The sequence below is a fragment of the Chaetura pelagica genome, unplaced genomic scaffold (assembly GCF_000747805.2).
Source record: "Chaetura pelagica isolate M959 unplaced genomic scaffold, ChaPel_1.0 scaffold11, whole genome shotgun sequence".
Classification (NCBI taxonomy): domain Eukaryota; kingdom Metazoa; phylum Chordata; class Aves; order Apodiformes; family Apodidae; genus Chaetura; species Chaetura pelagica.
This window is the reverse complement of record NW_009952694.1, coordinates 1912603-1933178: the sequence shown is the minus strand read 5'-3', so window position 1 is coordinate 1933178 and position 20576 is coordinate 1912603. Positions and strand designations below refer to the sequence as shown.

The following is a 20576-nucleotide window of genomic DNA, read 5'->3' as shown; positions in this document are numbered from 1 at the left end:
GTCAAACAGAATTTACAGTTCTCAGATGAACCAAATATCCACTGGTCAGCGGGGGGAAAGTCTTGGGAGAATTTACTTTCTACCAGAGCAAAGTAAATCCACCAACAGACTGAGAAAGAGGCCTAAGGGACACACAGAATGGCTTCGTTAGAGCCAAGGCGTGACAGCTCTCTTCAGTGTTTGAAACATGCTAGGAAACAGGGAAACAAGTAAAAGCAGTCAGTAATGTGAAATGGTGTTATTAAATGCTCACAGCCAGAAGGCTTAAAATTACAGATATTTAAAGTAATACTTCAGCCAAAATATTACCAACTTGAAGCAGATTTGGCTTATATCTGATGCTTAAGTGTCAGGAGAAGGGGATGAAATGCAAATCTTTCAGTAGAAGAGAGCACTATGGTTTTAAGAAAACCTAAACTATACAAAATCTGAGTACTATTGTTACTGAAGCACTTCCTCATCTCTGCACGTCTCATTACTCCCATAAAGCTTTGTGCACTAGAGGGCAGTGTGCATTCATATACACCTCCTGCTTTTGTCATGTCCTTGTCTCCGTCTGCTAAAATGAAAAACCTCTAACTGCTGTAATAAATTTGGCTAAATTAGCTGCTAAATGGTTATCTCAAGTAATATGTATTTGCATTAATCATCTTGCTCTAAACCAGAACAAGCCAGAGTCCTAAAGACGTAGTAAATTCATATTGTCCATTTAATTACGGCTAATAAGTGCTTCATATACAAGTTTCATGAAGTACTTTTTTTTCCCCCTTCTTTTTGTAAAGGGGAAAGGAAAAAAGTCACATCAGAAAAGAATAACTATTTAAGGCAGTTAAACTTCCTACAATAAATGTGACAAATGACACTTTGGAGCTTTCAAGTTAAACGAATGTCTATACTCCTAATTATACATATTAATATATCTATATCTAAATCCATGTACAATAGATATCTTCAGAAAAAGGTATTTACAAAGGCAGCCAGTAAGACACAGAGGTTTTCTTACCTTAGAGGGATCTCACAATCCCCAATCCAATTTTTCAACTACTGCATATAAAAAAAATGCATATAAAAAAGTGCAATGTAAATCGAGTGTAAAGAGCAAGTTAGGTTAAGCTGTAATATGAACAAATAATTCTGATCTGGGTCTTGTTTTTCAGAAACTTCTAGTTAACTAGGTTGTTTCTAGCAGAGATCCATAAGTTTCCCTAAATTTTTACTTTTGTATTCCAAGCTCTAAATATTCTGCTATGATAATTAATTGGCTTCAAAACCCCATTATACAGCAGAATAAAGATAAAAAATGAACAACTGACTACCCAGCATTTCTGTCAAACCAATGTTGTATGCCACTTTAGAAAACAAGCCCACATAAATTAACCCAACTTGATCAGTTATAAAGAATATGGAAAGAAAAGTACTGCTTGAAGTTTTGATTATAGTAGACTTTTCCATTTCAGTAAAATAGGACATTCAAAATACTCTGCTTACAGCTGACAGCAAAACTGACATGCCTGGAAGTCTGGAGTGGTATTGGCTCCTTTCTGGAACCCTGATTGGGTACCCACACGTGTGTGCAGAAACTAGTAAAGTTTACTAATTATATTGTTGTCTTCTGTACAGCAGGATTTTTTTCTGCGTTTACCATACTATACCAATATCAAAGGATGAATCCTCACAACTGCCCACATGCACATTTGAAAACCAAGGTACCAGGTGAGTCACTCACCAGTGACTCAAGAGCACACTAAAATTCTGCATAGTGGTAGATATGAGGACCCAGATTCTCCAGCTCTTTCAGTCCATTTCATCCTAGCCAAGTCCTTCCTCCTACAGTACTTTTTATATTGGTTGTTGCACCACCAGGAAAGTCTATGTCATGAGCTGAACAGTGCATTCATTTCAGAACTATGAAAAAAGGGGGAAATTAAAACTTTATAAGTTATTTCTGAAGGAAAAGGTGCTCGATATCTCAAGAAAAAGAACTCAGTGGATCAGAGCTGCATACAAGCCATCTACAGTCAGAGTTCAGGCTCCCAAATTACTATACATCCACAGAATATTTGAAATACTGTCCTGAAAATGGGTTTTCCATGAAGTTCATCTACCTGCAAAATCCCACTGTCTATTTGGACAGTTCAGATATATCACCAGATACACAGGATTTTCCTTCCTGTATCTTTCTAAAGCACATTTCATATGAGAGATTTGTGGACCACGCTCTGAAGGAAGTCCCACGATTCAATATAAAAATTCTCTCTGTAAAGAGATTCTCCAGCAGACCAGATGTGATGCGCTGCTAAATCTGGTTCTTACATCCTTTGAGAGTGCACTAGGCACCCCCAAGCCAGTTCTGAAAGCTCACACTATAGCCTGGGAAGAAATTTTTCAATGTGATGAAAGAATGAAAAAAAAACCAAAAAGGAAATGTTTTGTAATTTATGGTTGGCATTGCCAAACTGCAACTTAGAAATTAGATGAGAATTTTGAGAAAACAAGCAAGGAGGACACATCAGTAAGGGAAATCTATCTGGCTTATTCATATAATATTATTTACACTGTGAAATGGAAAGAGTTTTATTTTTATCATACATGGAGTACACAGTCTGGCAGACAACACAATAAAGGGGAAGGTGAGACCTGTGACTACACTGGTGGGATGGCTTATGTGACTGAAGGGATTATGCAGGACTGCATCAGCCCATTTCTAAGAGTAGCAGGGAAGGTGACTTCTCTCACAGACTTGGTTTCTTCTGCTAATCAATGCAGAAGTCTCTAAAATGTTAATGAGAGTTACAAGTTTAAAAGAAATAGGAAAAAAAGGCCTTGTTACTAAGCCATATTTTCTGGAAATGCAGAGAACAGCTTAATAGCCGTCAGGAACAATCTTTACAATGAGTCTAACTGTGAACAGAAGAATGAAAAAAATCTTAAATACTAGGAACAGATACAATGGTATATACACACATGGATAGATAGATAGATAGATAGATAGATAGATAGATAGATAGATAGATAGATAGATAGAACCCCTTTAATCAAACGGAATAGCTGAGGGTTAATGCTTTAAAACTGGTGACCTTTACATTAGCTGCACAGATATACTCCCTAAAATGGTGGATGCTAAACTTGACTAAAATTTGCCGAAATGTTCCCTAGTTACTCAATTTGAATTCAGTGGTTAACATGCAAGAAATGCACCGTATATCATGCTAAGAATGAAAAAAAAAAAATCTCACTTATTTCTCAAAGTATGAATATATTGCTGTGTACACAGTTCCCAATAGAGGGATTTCAGTTTTCCTTGGTAGCTTTGTGCACAGCAATATTCTTGTAGCAGTGGAGTGCAGGAGGGGGGAGAAGAAGAAACAGTCAGTGTTCTTTGCAGGAACCTATTTCTGTTAGAAAATAAAAATAAATCAGTACAAGTTTGTCTTCAGAAATATGGTTACAAAAAGAAAAAGAACATAGTTTCTTCCTGTAAGGCTGTTCTAAGAAATCAAAGCCAAAGCTTCTAAATAGTGAGTTGTGTTTTAAAAGAAGGAAGTAGCTTAATTCAGTTTGAAGAGGAGATGAAGAAATGTGTATCAAAAGCAGTCTTTTAGTGAAGTCTCATACAAAAGGACATTTTACTCATATGCATAGGCATTTAAAAGCTACACTATATTGTGTATTCAGGTAAGTATTGAGTAAATAGGAAATGATGAGATCATCTTACATATTCACAGAGCTTCACAAAGAGGCTCTTTATAATTGGTGAAAATGTTGAGGTTACATCTGCTGTGCTATTCACCCTTCTCCTTGAAATACCTTTATCAATGACTGGATGGTATTGATACTGAATTTCCCTTGTGATAAGCTTATAAGAATATTTTTAATTTACTGCATGAGGATTAAAATGCCATACTTAATACCATAGTCAGATACTTCGCTGCAGCCACAAGTACTCTTTCTACATTCACAAAACTGGCAGACGAAACATGAAAAGGAATACTGACTCTTTAATCTCCACTTCTCCACCTAAGGCCCAAGGCAAGCTGACAGGGTAACTGCGTTCTGGAAACAGAGGGTTTTTTTTTTGTTTTTTTTTTTTTTAAATTCTGGATTACTTTTTCTTCTGCTTTTGAAAACTGTGGGCTACAGGGGAATGAACCTGGTATAGACTTAAAACAAGAACAAGTTTCTTCATCTGAAAAGTTACAGTCCTTGATGCTTACAGGAAGGTCATTTTCAAAACCCACAGGAAAATAGCATCACAGCCAGCAAGAGTACATTAAGTGCCCTATTTGCTTGTAATAGAGACAGTTTTACGTTTATAACAGCTCTGAGGATCAAGTGAGGCTTTGATGCTGTAAGGACATTTCTACAGCTTTTGCAATTAGTGAGTTAAAAGTTTTAGATAGTAGGTTTCCACAAACTGGATTCTAGCAATGAAAAAAAAAATAAATTACTGAGCAATATTTATGCAATGTTATGCATAATGTTTCAATGATTTTTGTTATTTAAACAGAATTATGAGCTAGATGATAGGATGTAGACATTCTGTGAGCAAATGTGTCATCTATGTAATTCTCCACAAAAACACTTTGATTTCAGATTTACTACACAGAGTAGGGTGAGAAGGAGGGGATGTAAGCCAGGACAGTGTGCAAATTCTCTTACCCACTGGACCAAAAGCGTGGCCTCCACAGCAGATTGCTTGGGCAAAAATACCATCTTCCCATTACAGAAGTCCCTATGTTGCTCTGCCTGCCCTCATTGCAGACCATTGCTTATCTGTGTGACTTACAGTATCACAACAGAGTTCTCTTAAGAAAAGTAGAAAGATGATAACTGTTAAGAAAAACATTGGTTCTATAACACTTTAGAAAGCTGCATATTATTCACACCACTTAACAGGATAAAGCCCTGAGTGCTGGACACAGAACATTCTTTTTAGGTTTGGGTAGAAAACAGTGTATTGTGTCAATAACTGCTTGAGTCTTGGCAGCTGCCATATGACTATTAAATAGCAATAACTGCTGGCTGCTAAACATAAATTCATCTTTTCCGAAGTCAAGCAGGAAGTAGCAGTCAGATTAATGAAAGAAAACTGTACCTCACTGGTATCCAGACTCCCACCTAGCTTCTTCATGCACCTGTCACAATTCTTTTAAGCATATAGAGTCATTGTAAAGATGCTAAGTGTGGCAATTGATTCACTGCTTACTTCTGCACCATGGAATACTATTTAATCTTCCAGCGTAGGGATGTTACATACATAGATACCTGAAAAACTAGGCTGAAATAAGATCAACAACCTTGCAGGAAAGAAACAAAAAGCCTTAATGAGCCATTTAGAAAAATGAGAAAGCTTAAGAATCTTTAAAAACTAAGCACTATTTTTCCTGCCTCACTTTGCAGAAAAGCAAATGTTAGAAGTGGTCTGAGTCAAACCGTTAAAAAATGTGGATTCTTATTAGGATCCAAGTTTGTAGCTCAAGGTCACCATCACTTGCCAAATAGAGTGAGACTGGCAAGTTTTACATGCTACATGTGCAGTTAGAGAAGAAAAAGACCTCTAAATCGTGAAACTAGTTGGAAAAACATTTGTGGATTTTTAAAGTGCCCTAATCCCAGGACAGTGGCACTCCAGCCCTCTGAAAATTTCTAGCCTCTGCTAGAGATTCTCTCTTCATTTGATTCCAAATTACCTCAGATAAGGTAAAGGACCAGGAACATGCTTTGTGCAAAATCAACCCTATGTTATCTGTTTACATGACGTCAGTTCACAGTAGCAGCAAAGCAAAAAAATGCCCTATTTTCCAGGATAAAGCACAAATCATCATCTTCTGCTTGAACAACAGAGACACTTTCTCCCTTTCATGGTGGTTATAACATACCATTTGCCCATGGTTCATAATTTAAAATTGCAATTTTATAATTATGCTTAACAATAGCTATTAAAAGAATATCTAATGATAGGTAGGACGTTTGTTTTACAACATTAGGTAGGTATTGATCAAATGCAATGACAGAATTATAATATATAATTCAATATAATACTAGATGCAGTCTTCCATGGAAGTTTACAGCATGAATATCAGAAAACTTTTCTGTTGTTTTGAAAGATAAAAATGATGTAAATAAACTAGCTGAGTAAGTTTGCTAAATTATACAATGGATTGAAAAGCAAACATTAGATTTGACTACCTAGGATTCTCTAGGTTTTCTTCTCTTTCTTAACTTCTCTTTTCTGTCATGAGTTTTCTGTCTCTCCATGACTTTTAAAACTTCAATCCTGCCATGAAGTGATTTTCTTCTGCTAATATTGAAATGGGCATTTAGAAGCCCAAGCCTGCTTTGAACACCAACTTCAGACAGAACTTCCATTATCTTTAACGAACTCTCTCTGTTCAAACTGGAAGAAAAAATGAAATCCCAGATCCAAATTTTGCCCTCAGCTACTAAAATGCAACATCAGAGAAGAAATTTGGCCCTGCTTGCTCAAGAAACTTCAATCTGTCCTCCATCTCTCCACTAATATTAATGTCCATCATATGACAACCTATGTAAGATTAATGACTTGAGAACATAACCCTTCCCATACCAAAATGTATCAGCGGACTATACACTTAGCTCTAACCAAAAAGAATCCCTTGTAAAAGAAAAATGAAAGGACCTCTGAATAAGTATGCATCTTATGATTTCAGAACAAATACCTACCAACCTGTGGGCACTGGGTACAAATGCTTCAGATGTTTGGCAGGGCATTCCCAAAAACCAACTCAGCCAAAGCCCCAGGCACCAGCACACTCACTTTATAGGTTATCAAATAGCAAAATCAACACTGATCCACCACGGGCCACATCACTCATGGATGGCAAATCCACAAGTGATTTATGCAAGTTCTTTCAAAAGAGTGGTAACAAGACCTATTGTGACACTGTCACACATCTGATATATGCTACATATTTTACTGATACTATTTTCATATCCTTATGGCTTTGAAAACTGTCTTCCTCAGAGACACAAGGTCAACTGTCCAGACCTTTGAAAAATAAAAAGAGGAAAAACCCCAATAGCACTGATGTGTTTCTAAAACTCTGGAAAGATCTGCAACAGTCTCTTCTTACCCTCACACAGTAACATTTTACGATGGGGCATTTCACAGTCTAGTAAACTACAAACAAAACCTTAACCCATCCTTGAATTTTTGATAGAGCAATGCTGTTTCTGACTTAGACTTCCAGGTGACGAACACCGCTAGGGTTATTGTTGTGCAGTTTTGGTAGCAGAGGTAAGGCACAGGGCTGGTTCCTATGAGAATCACAGAATTGTCAGAGTTGGAAGGGACGTCTAAAGATCATCTAGTCCAGTTCCCCCACTAAAGCTTTAATTGTTGCATCCCTGCATTTTCTGACTGCGTTCCTATATTCCTCCAGAATACCAGAGCAGAGATACCAAGGTTGGTGAGGAATGAAAGAGGAGGAGGAGGTGTCCAAGCAGAGGTTCCTCTGCAGCCAGTGGTGAGATGGCAGGCTGTTTGCCTGCAGGAGTACAGTGAAGCAGCCCATGAAGGACCATGATGGAGCAGACGTGAACCTGCAGCTCTGGAGGACCTCAGACCAGGGGAGGTGACTGTTCCCAAAGCAGGCTGTGACTTTGTGGGAAGCCTGAGCTGGAGCAGTCTGTTCCTGAGGACTAGACATTTTGGGAAAGACTCATGTCAGAGGGGTTTGTGAAGGACTCTCTCCCATGAGAGGGAACCAGCGTTGAACTGGGGGAAAGCTGTGAGGACTCCTCCCCCTGAGGAATGTCAGAAAGTAAACTGAGATAAACTGACCGTAAATCCCACTTCTCATTCCCCTGTGCTGCTGACAGGGAAGAGGTAAAGGACTCAGCAATGAAGTAATTTGGGCCTTGGAAGAAGGAAGGTGTGGGGGTAGGAGAAGATCTGGTTTTGTTTTCTCTTTCTCCTGTTCTGATTTGATTGGTGATAAATTAAATTTAGTTTTTCCCGCAAGCTGAGTCTATTTTGCCCATGAACATAATTGGTGAGTAAAATCCTCCCTGTCCTTGTCTCGATTCATAAGCTTTTAGTTGGATTTTCTCCTCTTGTCCCACAGTGCAGGGAGGATGGATGAGTTTGTTACTGGCTGGGCCTAAACTGTGACATTTGGTCTCAGTAATTTGGCAGCAAACCTCAGCAATGAAGGCAAAAAGATGTGTGTCTGAAGTACTTTTCCCCTTCATTTTAAAAATTGCATAGATCTCCATCTATATTCCTTGGGGAATAACCTCCCAAGGGAAGTGTTGGATTCTGCAACACTGGACATCTTTATAACTCAGCTTGACAGGATGTTGGGCCATCTCATGTAAACTGAGTTTCTGCCTTGAAAGGTTTGACCAGATGATCCTTGTGGTCCAACCTTGCATTCTATGATTCTGTGACAAATTACATAGTGAAAGTCACCACAGAAATAGCTTAGTGGACAGAGTGAAGGTGAAGCTGCTGGTGGTGCACAGTTAAACCTTTTATTCCGGTGGCTTTGTAGTTTATCATCTGCTTCTGCAATATATCACAAGAATAATATCAAACTATAAATTCATCTTTGGGGTTGGAAATTTTGAGCAAAAAGAGAATTAAAAAAATTATCAAGGGAGTAAGTGGGAAATCAGAAGTTCTCAGCAAAAGTAAGAGCTCAATCTTTACTCTGTAGCCCCTTCACGTGTACTTACACACCTGGTACTATATGCAATTGTAATCTAAAAATAGGAGATGAGTTTAGGTGTAAACTTCAACTGACTATGAGCTATGGAAGACTCACAATGGAAAGCCTACAAACTGAAATGGGAAAGCAGTAATCAGTATTACATTAGATTGAATTTGAAGATAAAATAGCATTAAGATTTAAAGGGTTACTGATGCAAACTATATCTGACACATCTTGCAAAATAACTGTATATTGCTAAGTTACAGAAAGCAAACCTCTGCAATTAGGTGCAGCAGCTAATGATTTAAATAACTGAAAGTTTTAGCTTTGTGGAGTCTTTTTGTTTGTTTACTATCCAAAAGATCTGATGCTTCTTGTAAACTCTCTTATATACTTTACACAGATAAAGCATTTGTCCAATAGCACACAATTTGTACTTAGAAAACATAGTCACAAACTATCATGAAGATGAAAAATTTATTTGGATTTAAAATTATATCTGAATATTTATATGGATAATTAAAACATCAAATATCACAACAGCAACAACCGTCCTCCACAAACAGAAATGTAAGCACCTCATCTTTCAAGGAATGAACCAACCATGAGTTAATAGTGTATTATGGAGAAAACAAGGGTGCAAAGCGCATATAGTTGCAAATTGCAGCGTGTTTTCCCCTTCTTCTAAAGTAATTGGCTTTGGTAAGAGAGCAGACAAATAAATTAAGCTAGATAGACCAGCATCTCTCATAACCCAAAGAAGCATTTGCAGGAGCAAACACATCTGCAGAATTTCTGAGCATAGCTAAAAGACATGAAATATACACACTCTTGGATAGGTGCACATCCCTTAAGATTCATTTGGACTAAAAAATTAACACTAGATATAGGCTAAAACCAAAGTCCATGCTCCTTTCCTTCCTCATATGAATAAAATAGATATGTCTTTATATATTTCTGTTTCTTCTGGTTTCTTATCTCCTGTTCCCTCCTATTGCTCTATCACCACTATCTCCAGATGCAAGGTCATAAAGATGTCAGTCTCCAAAGCAGAAATCTTTGCTGGCTCACAGTACAGAGAGGAAGACTGTGCAGGTGGTCAGACCAGACCAACATTTCTGCTATACTTCGAAAACAACTTACACTAGGCTGTCATCATGATGCCAAGCAAGCTTGGTTGAAGAATTAGCTAAATACCAGACATTCTATCAGCCTAATTTAGAATCAATCTTACTTTTTAGTGACGATAATAAACTTGTACAAACATGAGATTCATTTGTATATTTTAGCATTTTATTTCAGTCTTAGAATGAAAAACCTGACACTGGAATCAGTTTGATTTTTTTGGTGATTGAAGATATTAAGCACTACAAGAGCACTGAATTTTCGATCTGATTAGGATAAAAATTCCTCAGGATCAAAACACTTCTTTTTTTTCCCCCTACAGTTTCGCTAATTGTGTGCTACTTGACATTGCAGAGTTATTCCACAGCATGATAGCAAAATATGTGAAGTGTATTTTAGTGTTAGAAATTATCAACTCATTCTATTTGTTTTTCATGTGTTTGAGGTTATTAAAGGAATAAAAAATTATAGCTGATGTGCATAAGTTAAAAGGGTTAGTTCAACTACAGCTGGTAGGCTAAACCACTAAGCAATATTTTGTACAACAATGTAATTTTTCTACTGAACATACATAAAATAAATAATGAATTCTGATTCAAAATACTGATTCAAAAGCAGATTGAAAGGGTAATATCCCTTGAAAAACAGGGGAGCCATGAAAAAGGTGAATGTGGAACAGCTGATTTTCAGAAAGACTGGATTATTCCAATCACTGGAAACCAGATAAAGTAGATCAGAGGGAGTGCTACTAAACATACTCATCAGAGAGTATGCTTTATGGGAAAAGAACTGCCCTGGCTTACTGCTACTGAGGAACTGTATTTCTTACAGCTGTAAATCAAATTCTGAAGAAACAGAATTATATTTTCTAACCAATAACTGAGGACAAGTATCTTTTTGGTCACTGTCAGGTTTCTGAATTTAGACCTCAATTTTTCCAAAATGAAAAAGCACATTATACACCAGTATATACTTGTGACAGTGTTCTTACAAGCAATATATTAATTTTCAAACTGTGGTATGTTGTCCTGCATTTGTCCAAAGGCATATTTATGGTTGCTTTCAGAGGTCTTGCTTTACAATTGTAACACCAAACAATCGGCTGGGAGATTTGTGAAAAAACATGAACACTGAAAGATGAAAGAAGGTAGAAACAATATCCCTAAACTTTCTATTTTGTTTTAGAAAACTTGATGCTTTAATAACTTGTGACATCACCACCACATGCTACTGCATTGGAATACATGCAGGCCTGTGCAGTTTCAGAATATGAATGTTTTATTACCCCACAAGGCCATCAAGCTATAACTAACATAAATCTCCAGCCAGAAATCTTGACCCCACTGAACCTGATGAAATTTTGGCTGTTCACTTTACTGGGGTCAGAATTTTAGTCCATACAAATTTGCTTTTTTAGGGCATAATCCCCATGCCCACTGAAGTCAATGGAAGTTTTTTCCATTGACTGTAACTGACCTTTCATTAGGGCAGCAGCTCCCTTACAAAAGACTTTGTCCTGCTACAGTCCTGCAGACCTTCTTCACCATTAAACTTGTTACGGTCACATTCCTGAAACTGCTTTTGTCTTTTATCTGAGATAGCCTTAACAAGGCCTGTTTTTCAAAGTTTCTAATGGGCTGCTACAATCTGAAGCCATTAACAACCCTCTTGATTTTTTCTGTGTGATTTTTTTGCAACATTTTCTTTGCTTGTTTTCCTCTTTGATGTCTATGAATAAACTGGATGAGAAGGCAAGATGTCTTACTTTTTCAATTTTATTTTTTTTTTTCTGATTGCTGTGAGTGAATAGGCAGAGTATTAGTTTTATTTATGTTTCTTTTTACCCTTAGATCTACCATTGTAATTTGGGATTCTTCTTGTTTCAATCTTGAAAAAATATTTTATCTCCTGTAAAATTAATCAAGATTTTAACCTGCATTCTGCAGTCCTCCATCAAATGCAACCTTTTCTCAAGTCCTGCTTCTACTTTTCAATAAGGCTTTCTAACCATTACCTTAGCTTCTAGCTCCTTTTCAGAATATTGCACAATACTGCCTTCTCCCCTCCCCCACTGTAATATCAACCAATTACTTCCTATGCTGTAATGGCAAATCTGCTGCATTGTCTATTTTGGGGAGCTGCAGTTCTCCTGGGTTTTACTTTTTACAGCCAGTGTCCGCAAATTCCTGAATTTTAGAACTAATTTTATTTCACTAAGCCAGGAAGATTTGCTCTATATAGTTTGGTTAGAACTTGATTTTTTAGGGTGGATATGTTGCTATGAAGTATCCTGGGGTTTTGTGATTTCCTTCTCTTGGTTTTTCTAGAAAATATGTTTCCAAATGCTAGAGAAGTCAGACATCTCTGACTTATAATGGGCAGATATACTTCCTGAGCTATTCCCAAGTCTAATTTAAACCTGAAATTCTTTCATCCAGAGCATGAGTTTGGCCATCTCAGAAAGACAAATGTGAAGTCCTGTACCGGGAATGGACTGATTTTCTGATTGACTGGCTGGGTTGCTGCTTTACAGAAAAGGACCCAGGGATCCTGGTGGAAAGTATAGCTAAGCATGAACCTGCAGTGTGCTCCATGGGCTGTACTAAAAAGTGCATAGCCATTAGATGTCTGTGAAGATAACTAAGCTCTTATTAAGAATAACTGGAACATGCCACTCAGAGAAGCTGTGGAAAGTCTGACCTTGATGGTTTTCAAGATCACCTAGACAATTTCCTTTGATACAGTGTTGATCTTGTTTTGAGCACATGATGGGACCAGGTGATGTCCCTTCCAACTTAAATGATTCTATTGACATCTTGCTCCTATGAGCCAAGAGAACAATTACACGTAAAAGATGGAACCAGCCTCATGTACTGAAAAAATAAATAAATTAGCCTAGTAAAAATAATGATGCTATAGCCACACAGCCAGGTTTGGAACCCCACAGTGCTGGATGCTAACAGAAGAAAGTCCCTCCCATACAGTGAAAGCAGGAACAAAAGTTGAAGCAGTTTTCTAGAAGTCATTCCTGTCTCCAGGGTCTCCTGAGTCCTAGTTCAGAGCTTATACATTGGACCTCCTTGAACTCTGTCTGCAAACTGTCTGCACAAGTCTCTAAGTTTTTTGATGAATGTTTCATAAAGCATATTCTATTTCAGAAAGAACTGGTAATTCAGAAGATTAAGGTCTTTTTCAAATGGGATGTTCATCTCTGCCAGGTGGTATGTTAAGTCTGAGTCATAAATATATTTTATTTCCTTGGTCAGATAGTGTGGTAGAAGTGCAACTTGTCATTTTTGACTTCCAGTTTCAAGAGCACCAAGCAAGTTCCTGAAATTTTTCCTTCATTTCTGAGCAACTGACATATTCTCCAGAATATTAAAAGCTCAAAATGTCCACAATGCAAAATCACTTTGTTTATAATTTTGGATAGTTGATCTTACTTTTTTCCATAGAAATGTATCAACCTGACCTTCTTATGTCAAATGCATGTTACCTTCTGGAAACTTCAGGGACTATTTGAAAGCTTTATAGAGCTTGATCCTGTTGTTGTCTGCCAAATACTATCATCTTGGCTGTCCCTGTTCTCCTGTTTTCATATTTTCTCTTGCAGATCAAGCAAGACACTTTCAGACTGAAGATTTATACTGTCTTCTATTGCAGTCATATCGTTTTGTAAAAGCTAATTAAATGTGTCTATATTTGGGTTTCTACTCTTTTTATTAGGAAATGCTAGAAGCACATGGTGCAGGGGGAGCAGAATTATTCAGATCTGGGACTCTGAATATAAGAGGCAGTTTGCAGATAGTCTTTTACATTAAGAAAAACACACAACTCAATCATAAACGCAGTCAGCCACTGAAACTTGCAAAGAATTATCTGGCTTCACTGCAGGCACAGATAAATTAGAGATTATGGGCCTAAGTCTCTTGCACCAGGCTAAATCAGGAGCACCATCCCTGAAGTCGACAGATTGCAACAAGAAAAGAATTAGGCCCTATGGCTTTTAATAAGAGGAATACAAAGCCTTTAATTACAAGGAATCAAGCTCAACCTCCCTTCCCCTTTACACCAACATAGGCACATACTCTCTGGTAAGGTTTGTCTCTTGTAATATTTTTGTACTTTTGTTATCCTCATCCTGATCAGATACTACCCATGTGCAAATACCAGGGACTTAGATTTACAGATTTTAGAGGGATGGGGGACATTTAGTTGTTAGCCCAACGCAGTTAAAGCACTGGTAGAGCTGTAGATCAATTCTGTATTGAAAAACCTGGTAAAACTCCCAATTTTTGACCTTCATGTTATGACTCAGAAAAAACAACAACACAAAAACAACAACAAAGAGAAAAGTTGATTTTCTGTGCTACAGAAGGAGTTTCTCACCTAAGCAAAATCACTTTGAAGGAATAAAATAATGCACAGCGCCTGTAAATGGACAGCTGCTGGAAACCCTGGTAATGCAAATATAGTATTTTATTCCACATGTGTGGAATAAACACATATATGAACAGTCCTACATGTAAAACAAAAAGACTTGAAAATAAATAATATAAAAAGTTATATTTGAGCCACCCTCCATGAAACTCTATGACAAAAAAAGCAGGCGCAAGATGAAGGCCCCAGTCGTGGAATAAAAATAATATTTCAGAAGCAATCAAGTGTTGTATCAGATTTTTACAAAAATGGAAGTACTTACAGTCTAAGTGACTATGTCTGATGCCTTCCACATCCTCAGCATGAATGAAGTGGTAACATCTCTTTCCTACGATATCTACAGGGGTCAGATCCATGTAATCACTAATCCTAAAAAGGAAAAAAAATATAGCCTATAATTCAAGAAGGAAATTAATCCAAGAAAGTGAAACATGCTAAAAAGATTTTCTTCCACTATAGTAATTTGAATGGAATATCTGTACAAAAAGGGCACATCCTTAAAGAAAAACAAAACAATATAAGACAAAACAAACAAACAAACATACATTTTTAAAGAAACCTTTGAATAATTTTACCCATTTAAGCAAGTGGAAAGTTAAATTCTACTGCACATTCTCCCTGGAGCATAACACCAAGACAATATAATTCCATGAAATTGTAAAGCTTTAGCAACAATCCAAAATCCTCATTAAAAGACCAAGATGATTCAAGGTTACATAATGAAGTAAAAACATGTTATGTTTATACCAAATGATTAGAGACACATTTCATTTCAACAGATTGGTCTTCTATTGGGTATATTCATGAAAAAGCTCTTCAACCATTTCTTGGCACCAAGTCCAAGCTGATATTTCAAGGGATATAATTTAAATGCTGAGACACACAGATGCCTCAGGGTGTTATCTTTTTTAGTCTAATTCATTTGGGAGCTCAGCTTTCACTCTGGGCCCTTTCAACTGGGACTTTGTTGTTTATTGCACATAGAAACTTTAAAATCTATTCTGCAGACCTTTGTGTGCATGTGTCTGTGTGTGTGTGCGCGCTTGTGTCAGTGTGCATGTGTAAACTTCTGTCATGGAGTGTCAAGATGTCAATGTCCTTAATCATAGCACACAAAGTAACAAAACAATTGGAAAATGCCTTGCTCACACAAGCTTTTGAAAGCATGTCTTTTTTTCCTAGAAACAGAATAATTTTTCAGGGTTTGAAATTGTTTTAAGCCCATTTTGCAATTGGAAGTTATAATTGCCATCCATTTAAGGGAGAGGTTAGAAACAGTAAGCATCTTGATATAACCAGATAGCTAAAACTGGAGTGTGGTGCTGGGGGAGGCTAAACCAGAAATCAAACCGTGTAGGTCTGGGGGGTTCCTAGGGGGTAGAGGGTGTGAACACAGCCGCTGAGACACTGACTTGCAGAGTTCTACATGCCTGGGAGTCTGAGGCAGGCAGAATGCATAGACCAGAAAGACTGAAAGAAAATGGAAGGATTAGATAGCACCACAGCTGCACTGGTGGTTTGTCCCAATTAAAAAACCAACAAACACGAAAAACATCACAGGTAAAGCAGGTGGACTCAATTTGCTAGTAAAAATTGTCAGATCAAGTTTGGCACAAAACACAACAGCCTTCTCCCACTTTCATGATAGAGCTTGTTGAAGGATGTGCACTTTCAAAAAACTGTCTAGCAGTTCTAGAACTTAACCAAATATGGGATACTCATCTAGGGATACCCATCTAATGTTTATCACAAACCACAGTTAAAAAGCATCTCTCTTACCTTCTCAGAGAGGATGCAACTAACCAGGATAAAGATGAGTCTAGAACAGTGGCAGTGGGACTCCCTGTCTGTCCTGCTGAGTTCCTCCACTTTTGTTGCACAGTGAGTTAGGGGCTAGGAAAGCGAGGACTTGGGACCTCTGCCTAGTGAAAAGAAACCTCACCAGAAGGAAGGGAGTCTGGGATTTAAAGGTTCCTGTCCCCTGAACTGTATGTTAACCTTTCTGTACTAAACTGGAGTGTATAAATGGTCCATGAAGCAGGAACCACAAGACAAGTCTCTCCCGCTCCCATGTCTATGCTCTCCTCACTGACACACTCTGCTGTCTCTTCTCTGGCCCAAAAACTGTGTGTTTTCTGTTAGGGGGTGGTGCTGCTTTAAGATCAGGCAGAAGAAATCCCACCCTGCCCAGCCTAGTAGCACGGGGCAATCTCCAGGTAGGCTGCTGCCCTGTGATGTACCCAGGGTGCAGGTGCTATGGCTCAGAGGGCTAGCATGGAAGATGACCATTCCTCTTTTGGTAAATCTGACTCAGCTGTATCTTGTTTCTCTGTAGCAGCATGTTTGTGTAAAGTCTTCACAAAGAAAAACACAGTTGTCTGAACACAGCAAGGCAACTGTGGAAGCAGATTCACAATCCCTTAAGTTTAATGATAATATTAAGAAAAAGCTGTTTCAAACAGCCACAGGAAGGCCACACAATTTTATTTTTTTTTAAAGGAAAAAAGAAGAAGAAACAGAAAGGATATGCAGGTGTAAATGATCATCACTGGCAAGCAATGACACCAGAACCAGAAGCAAAAGAAATTAAATCAAATAGGACACTCATGCTTATATCAGAGGTACCAAAGATGGGAAATAAATAATGGAGAAAAGGAATAAATACTACAGCATATCTTATAGCACTAGTTAGCAGACAGATCTTGTGGCTCCCAAGCCCTTTGACAAAAAAAGCAACAGGTTGATGAATAGGAACTCAGTTCTGCTGAATACAGAGACCTGATTCTGTAAAACATAATCACAGGGTTACTTTTGAGCAGATCAGTTGTTCTAGTGACTTACAGGTCTGCTAATGTGATTGAAATTTAAAGATAGGTATATGGTACAGTTCTTTGCTGAATTAGGACCAAATTGTCCCACATTTGTAGCTCTAAGCTCTAAGTTTTCTACTCAGTGCTGCTTCTGCATGTCTAAAGGAACTACTGGCGACCACTATCATGGATAACAGGTCAAACCTCTTGCCTTTGGAAAACACCACATACACTGGGTTATTTCTTTTTGGGCACATACTAGTCCACATTAAATTGGTCTATAGTCTATTGTTAGATGGTCTCAAATCACTATGAGTTGACACTGAAAACACACAGACTAATTATGTACTCTAGCAGTAGTCCTCATTTTTATTTATCACCACCTAAGATGATTTGTCCTCTGCAGATGCTTTTCTCTCTCCACAGAACAATAAAGAGATTCTAAACTATTGTAGACTAGATGGTGAAATTTAGATTACAAGAATCTCACATTTGAAAAACAGACTTGGATTAACACCACATTTTAGGGAAAAAAAAATTACAACCCCAATAACCAGCATAAAAAAAAATTGTTAGAAAGAGTTAATGCACTAGCTAATGGATCTCGACTAATAGAAAAGCTAACTGCTGTCTGGTTTGGGCACTGCATCCAGGATTCTGATGCAGATGTCTTAATTCAGAGGAAAGTAACAAGATGCACCCAAAGACTTGAGTAATGTCACTGCTTCCTGCTGCTGCAAGCAGGCAACCACTTGGAAAACTAGGAGTACTATTGATCTCACCCCTGCTGGTCCAATGGTCCACTGTGAGCATTCATTTCAGTTAAGCAGCACGGCTTCTGCTCCATGCTCCCCACAGCTGCCAGGAACTCCCCATTGCTCCATAAATAGTGCTTACAGCTTCCCCAGCATGGATCCATTTTTCTCTGTTTTCATCAATGTTGTACTTGCATTACTGTGGCACCACAAAGAATTTCCCCTCTGCCCACAGTGTCAGGAGTCAAGCCCATATATTCAGGATGGGATACTTATCTTCTTTTCTATAGTCTCAGAAGAGAGATCCCAACTTCACTGACTCGGAGAATGGCCTTGGCATATGCCCAGATAATTCATCTGAGGGCTTCTATCAGCTGCTCAGTTAATTCCTTCCCCTTTTCTATCCTTTCCATTCCTCCAGCTTTTACAGTCACCTTCTGCTTTGAACCTGCTATGAAATCCAAGTCCTTTCCATCTTACTCCATTTTCCATCAGTGGAAATCCCGCTGCCTCAGTGAGCCACCATTCACCTCCCAGCTCCAGCAGAAGTGCTTCTATTATTTTAAATTCCTTTTATAAACTATTTTTAAGACTGACACAGGGGCTTAAAATGAAACTTGTAAGATAAATTCAAGCACTGTCATATGTGTTCTACCGAAGTATATGACATAAAATCCATCACAAGCAAAGAAAAGTTGTTTTATAATGTTGCCTTTACCTTAACAAATGAAAAACATTAGTAAGCTCAATCCTTTCTTGTACATGTCAGCTGGTTTATCAAAGTTTACCAGGTGTTATCAGCTCTTTCTATGTGATTACCAATCAGTACTCCACGTATGATGAATTTTATTTTTTTTCAGTGGTGCTTTTCTCAGGCATTTTAAAATTTTATTGCTACATGACCATAAAGGGAAGGTTGGAGAAAAAATGTTTAATTTAAAAAAAAAACAAACATATACAATTTAGGGCTCATAAAAATGGCAAAATGACGACAGAGAAAGTATAAATCTTTCTAACACAGTCCACAAATCCGTATCATACTTGACCTGGTGGCATAGTTAATTTTTCACATCCATTTCATTCCAGGTATTTTTGTTGCAGTTGCCAACAAAGGTAACAGTAAGTGCAGGTGATTTTGCTAAAAGGAAATCTGTTCATTAGCAACTGGACAGATACCAGCAACTCATTTCTCAGAGCCCATTGAAGAGCCCTGCAGTGGTAGCAGCTTTCCATTACCACCTAGGTAGGTCACAGTCAAATCAAAGAGTAAGGCAAAGGTTTCTTCTGCATCCTGCTGCTAATCCTCAGAGCTCTTTTACCAGCTGCCAGATTATACAGAATCTAGAAACTCATAGGGTGGAGTCACAGGCAAAAACTCCGCCCAAATTCTGATACTGGCTTTCTCTGTGACCTTGTGCAAGCTACTTTCCACAGAGCTTTTTCAAAGCTTAAAAATGAGAATAATATATATTCTCTGTTAGATAATGCTTTGGAAATTTAGATGAAGTGTCCTCTCTAATAGCCAAGTAATACTATAATTTAATACAGTTGTGGTGGTTCAGCAACATGACAGCAAAGAGAAACTCATAACTGAATTCCAAGAGTATTTAAAATTGTTTAAGGCCCTGATTCAACTAAGCATTTCCCTTTTTAGGAAAGTTTATATTGTTGTGCTATCCTGATCACAGGTGTTCTAACTGAGAAATTATGATTGCTCAGATCAGAGAGCTTCCACTCATAATATACCACAGCTGCTGTCACATGAAAAGCTTGCATTAGTCATTTTGTTCATTCCACTTTTTGCTGATAGGTCCCTTTGACAAAATTTCTTTTGGCTGCATTACCTTCTTTCTTCCTTTCCAACTTACCATACTTCAGACTTCCATCAATGGATCCTGAGTTCTTTATTACTTTTATCTTCCTTCTGAGGTATTCACTCTTCTCTAAATACTTATTCTGTAGATTTTATTCTTATTTTTCAGGGTCCTGAGGGCACCAGTAAGCCTTAATGCTTATCACCAGATCCTCTGGATCCTTCTCCCACCCTGCCCACAGCCAGGACACCATGTCAGCCCTTCAGGGCTCCCCACACCAAGCCTATGGCTCAGGACCCCCTGTCAACCCCTGTCCCAGCTGCCCTGCAGTATGGCTGGTCTCCAGCTCCCCAATAGATCCATTGAGCATTCCGGCCTGGCCTCAGTCTATCCCCAGCAAGGTGCCCAGTGCCTGCTGCTCCAGTGCCCCCCTGCTGCCCTGCTCCTGGCTGGGCCCTGGCTGCCAGGCCAGCCCTGACAGACCCCCATGGGGAGCACCCAACCCTATCAGCAGCTAGACCCCAGGAAGCAGACAGCTAAATTTAAATTCTACCTCACACATTCATAGATCACTTGTTGCTACCACTTCAAATGTAGCTCCCCCTCCACCAACTCCTCCTCACCTGTTCCTGTTTCATGCTGTCTTTCTGAGTATGCCCCTAACCAATTTTATTCTACAGTTTTCCCACCTCTTACTGAAACAGATCCCACCTCTCCAGCCTACTATCTAGACCATCTGTGCTTCTGTTCCATTAAACACTGAGCATGATGTGCTGTAATCTGCCAATTAGTTAAAAAATGGAAAATTTAAAAATTCAGATAGGAAGACATGGGGGGAGGATGGGGGAGCATAAGGACAGCCATACAGGTTAGACCAACGTCTGTCTAGTCCCAAATCTTGCCTCTGAGACGGATGGTGAAAGATTGCAAAGAGTAGGG

The 20576-nt window shown here is 38.3% G+C and overlaps 1 protein-coding gene across 1 annotated transcript in view; it reads right to left on the bottom strand.

Annotated features, from left to right (window-relative positions):
• Nucleotides 1-20576, bottom strand: part of NPAS3 (neuronal PAS domain protein 3) — a 627665-nt gene that overhangs the window by 7862 nt on the left and 599227 nt on the right. The window contains exon 9 of the mRNA XM_009993852.1: nucleotides 14521-14627. Coding sequence (XP_009992154.1) covers nucleotides 14521-14627 — 107 coding nt within the window. The remainder of the gene's footprint in view (nucleotides 1-14520; nucleotides 14628-20576) is intronic.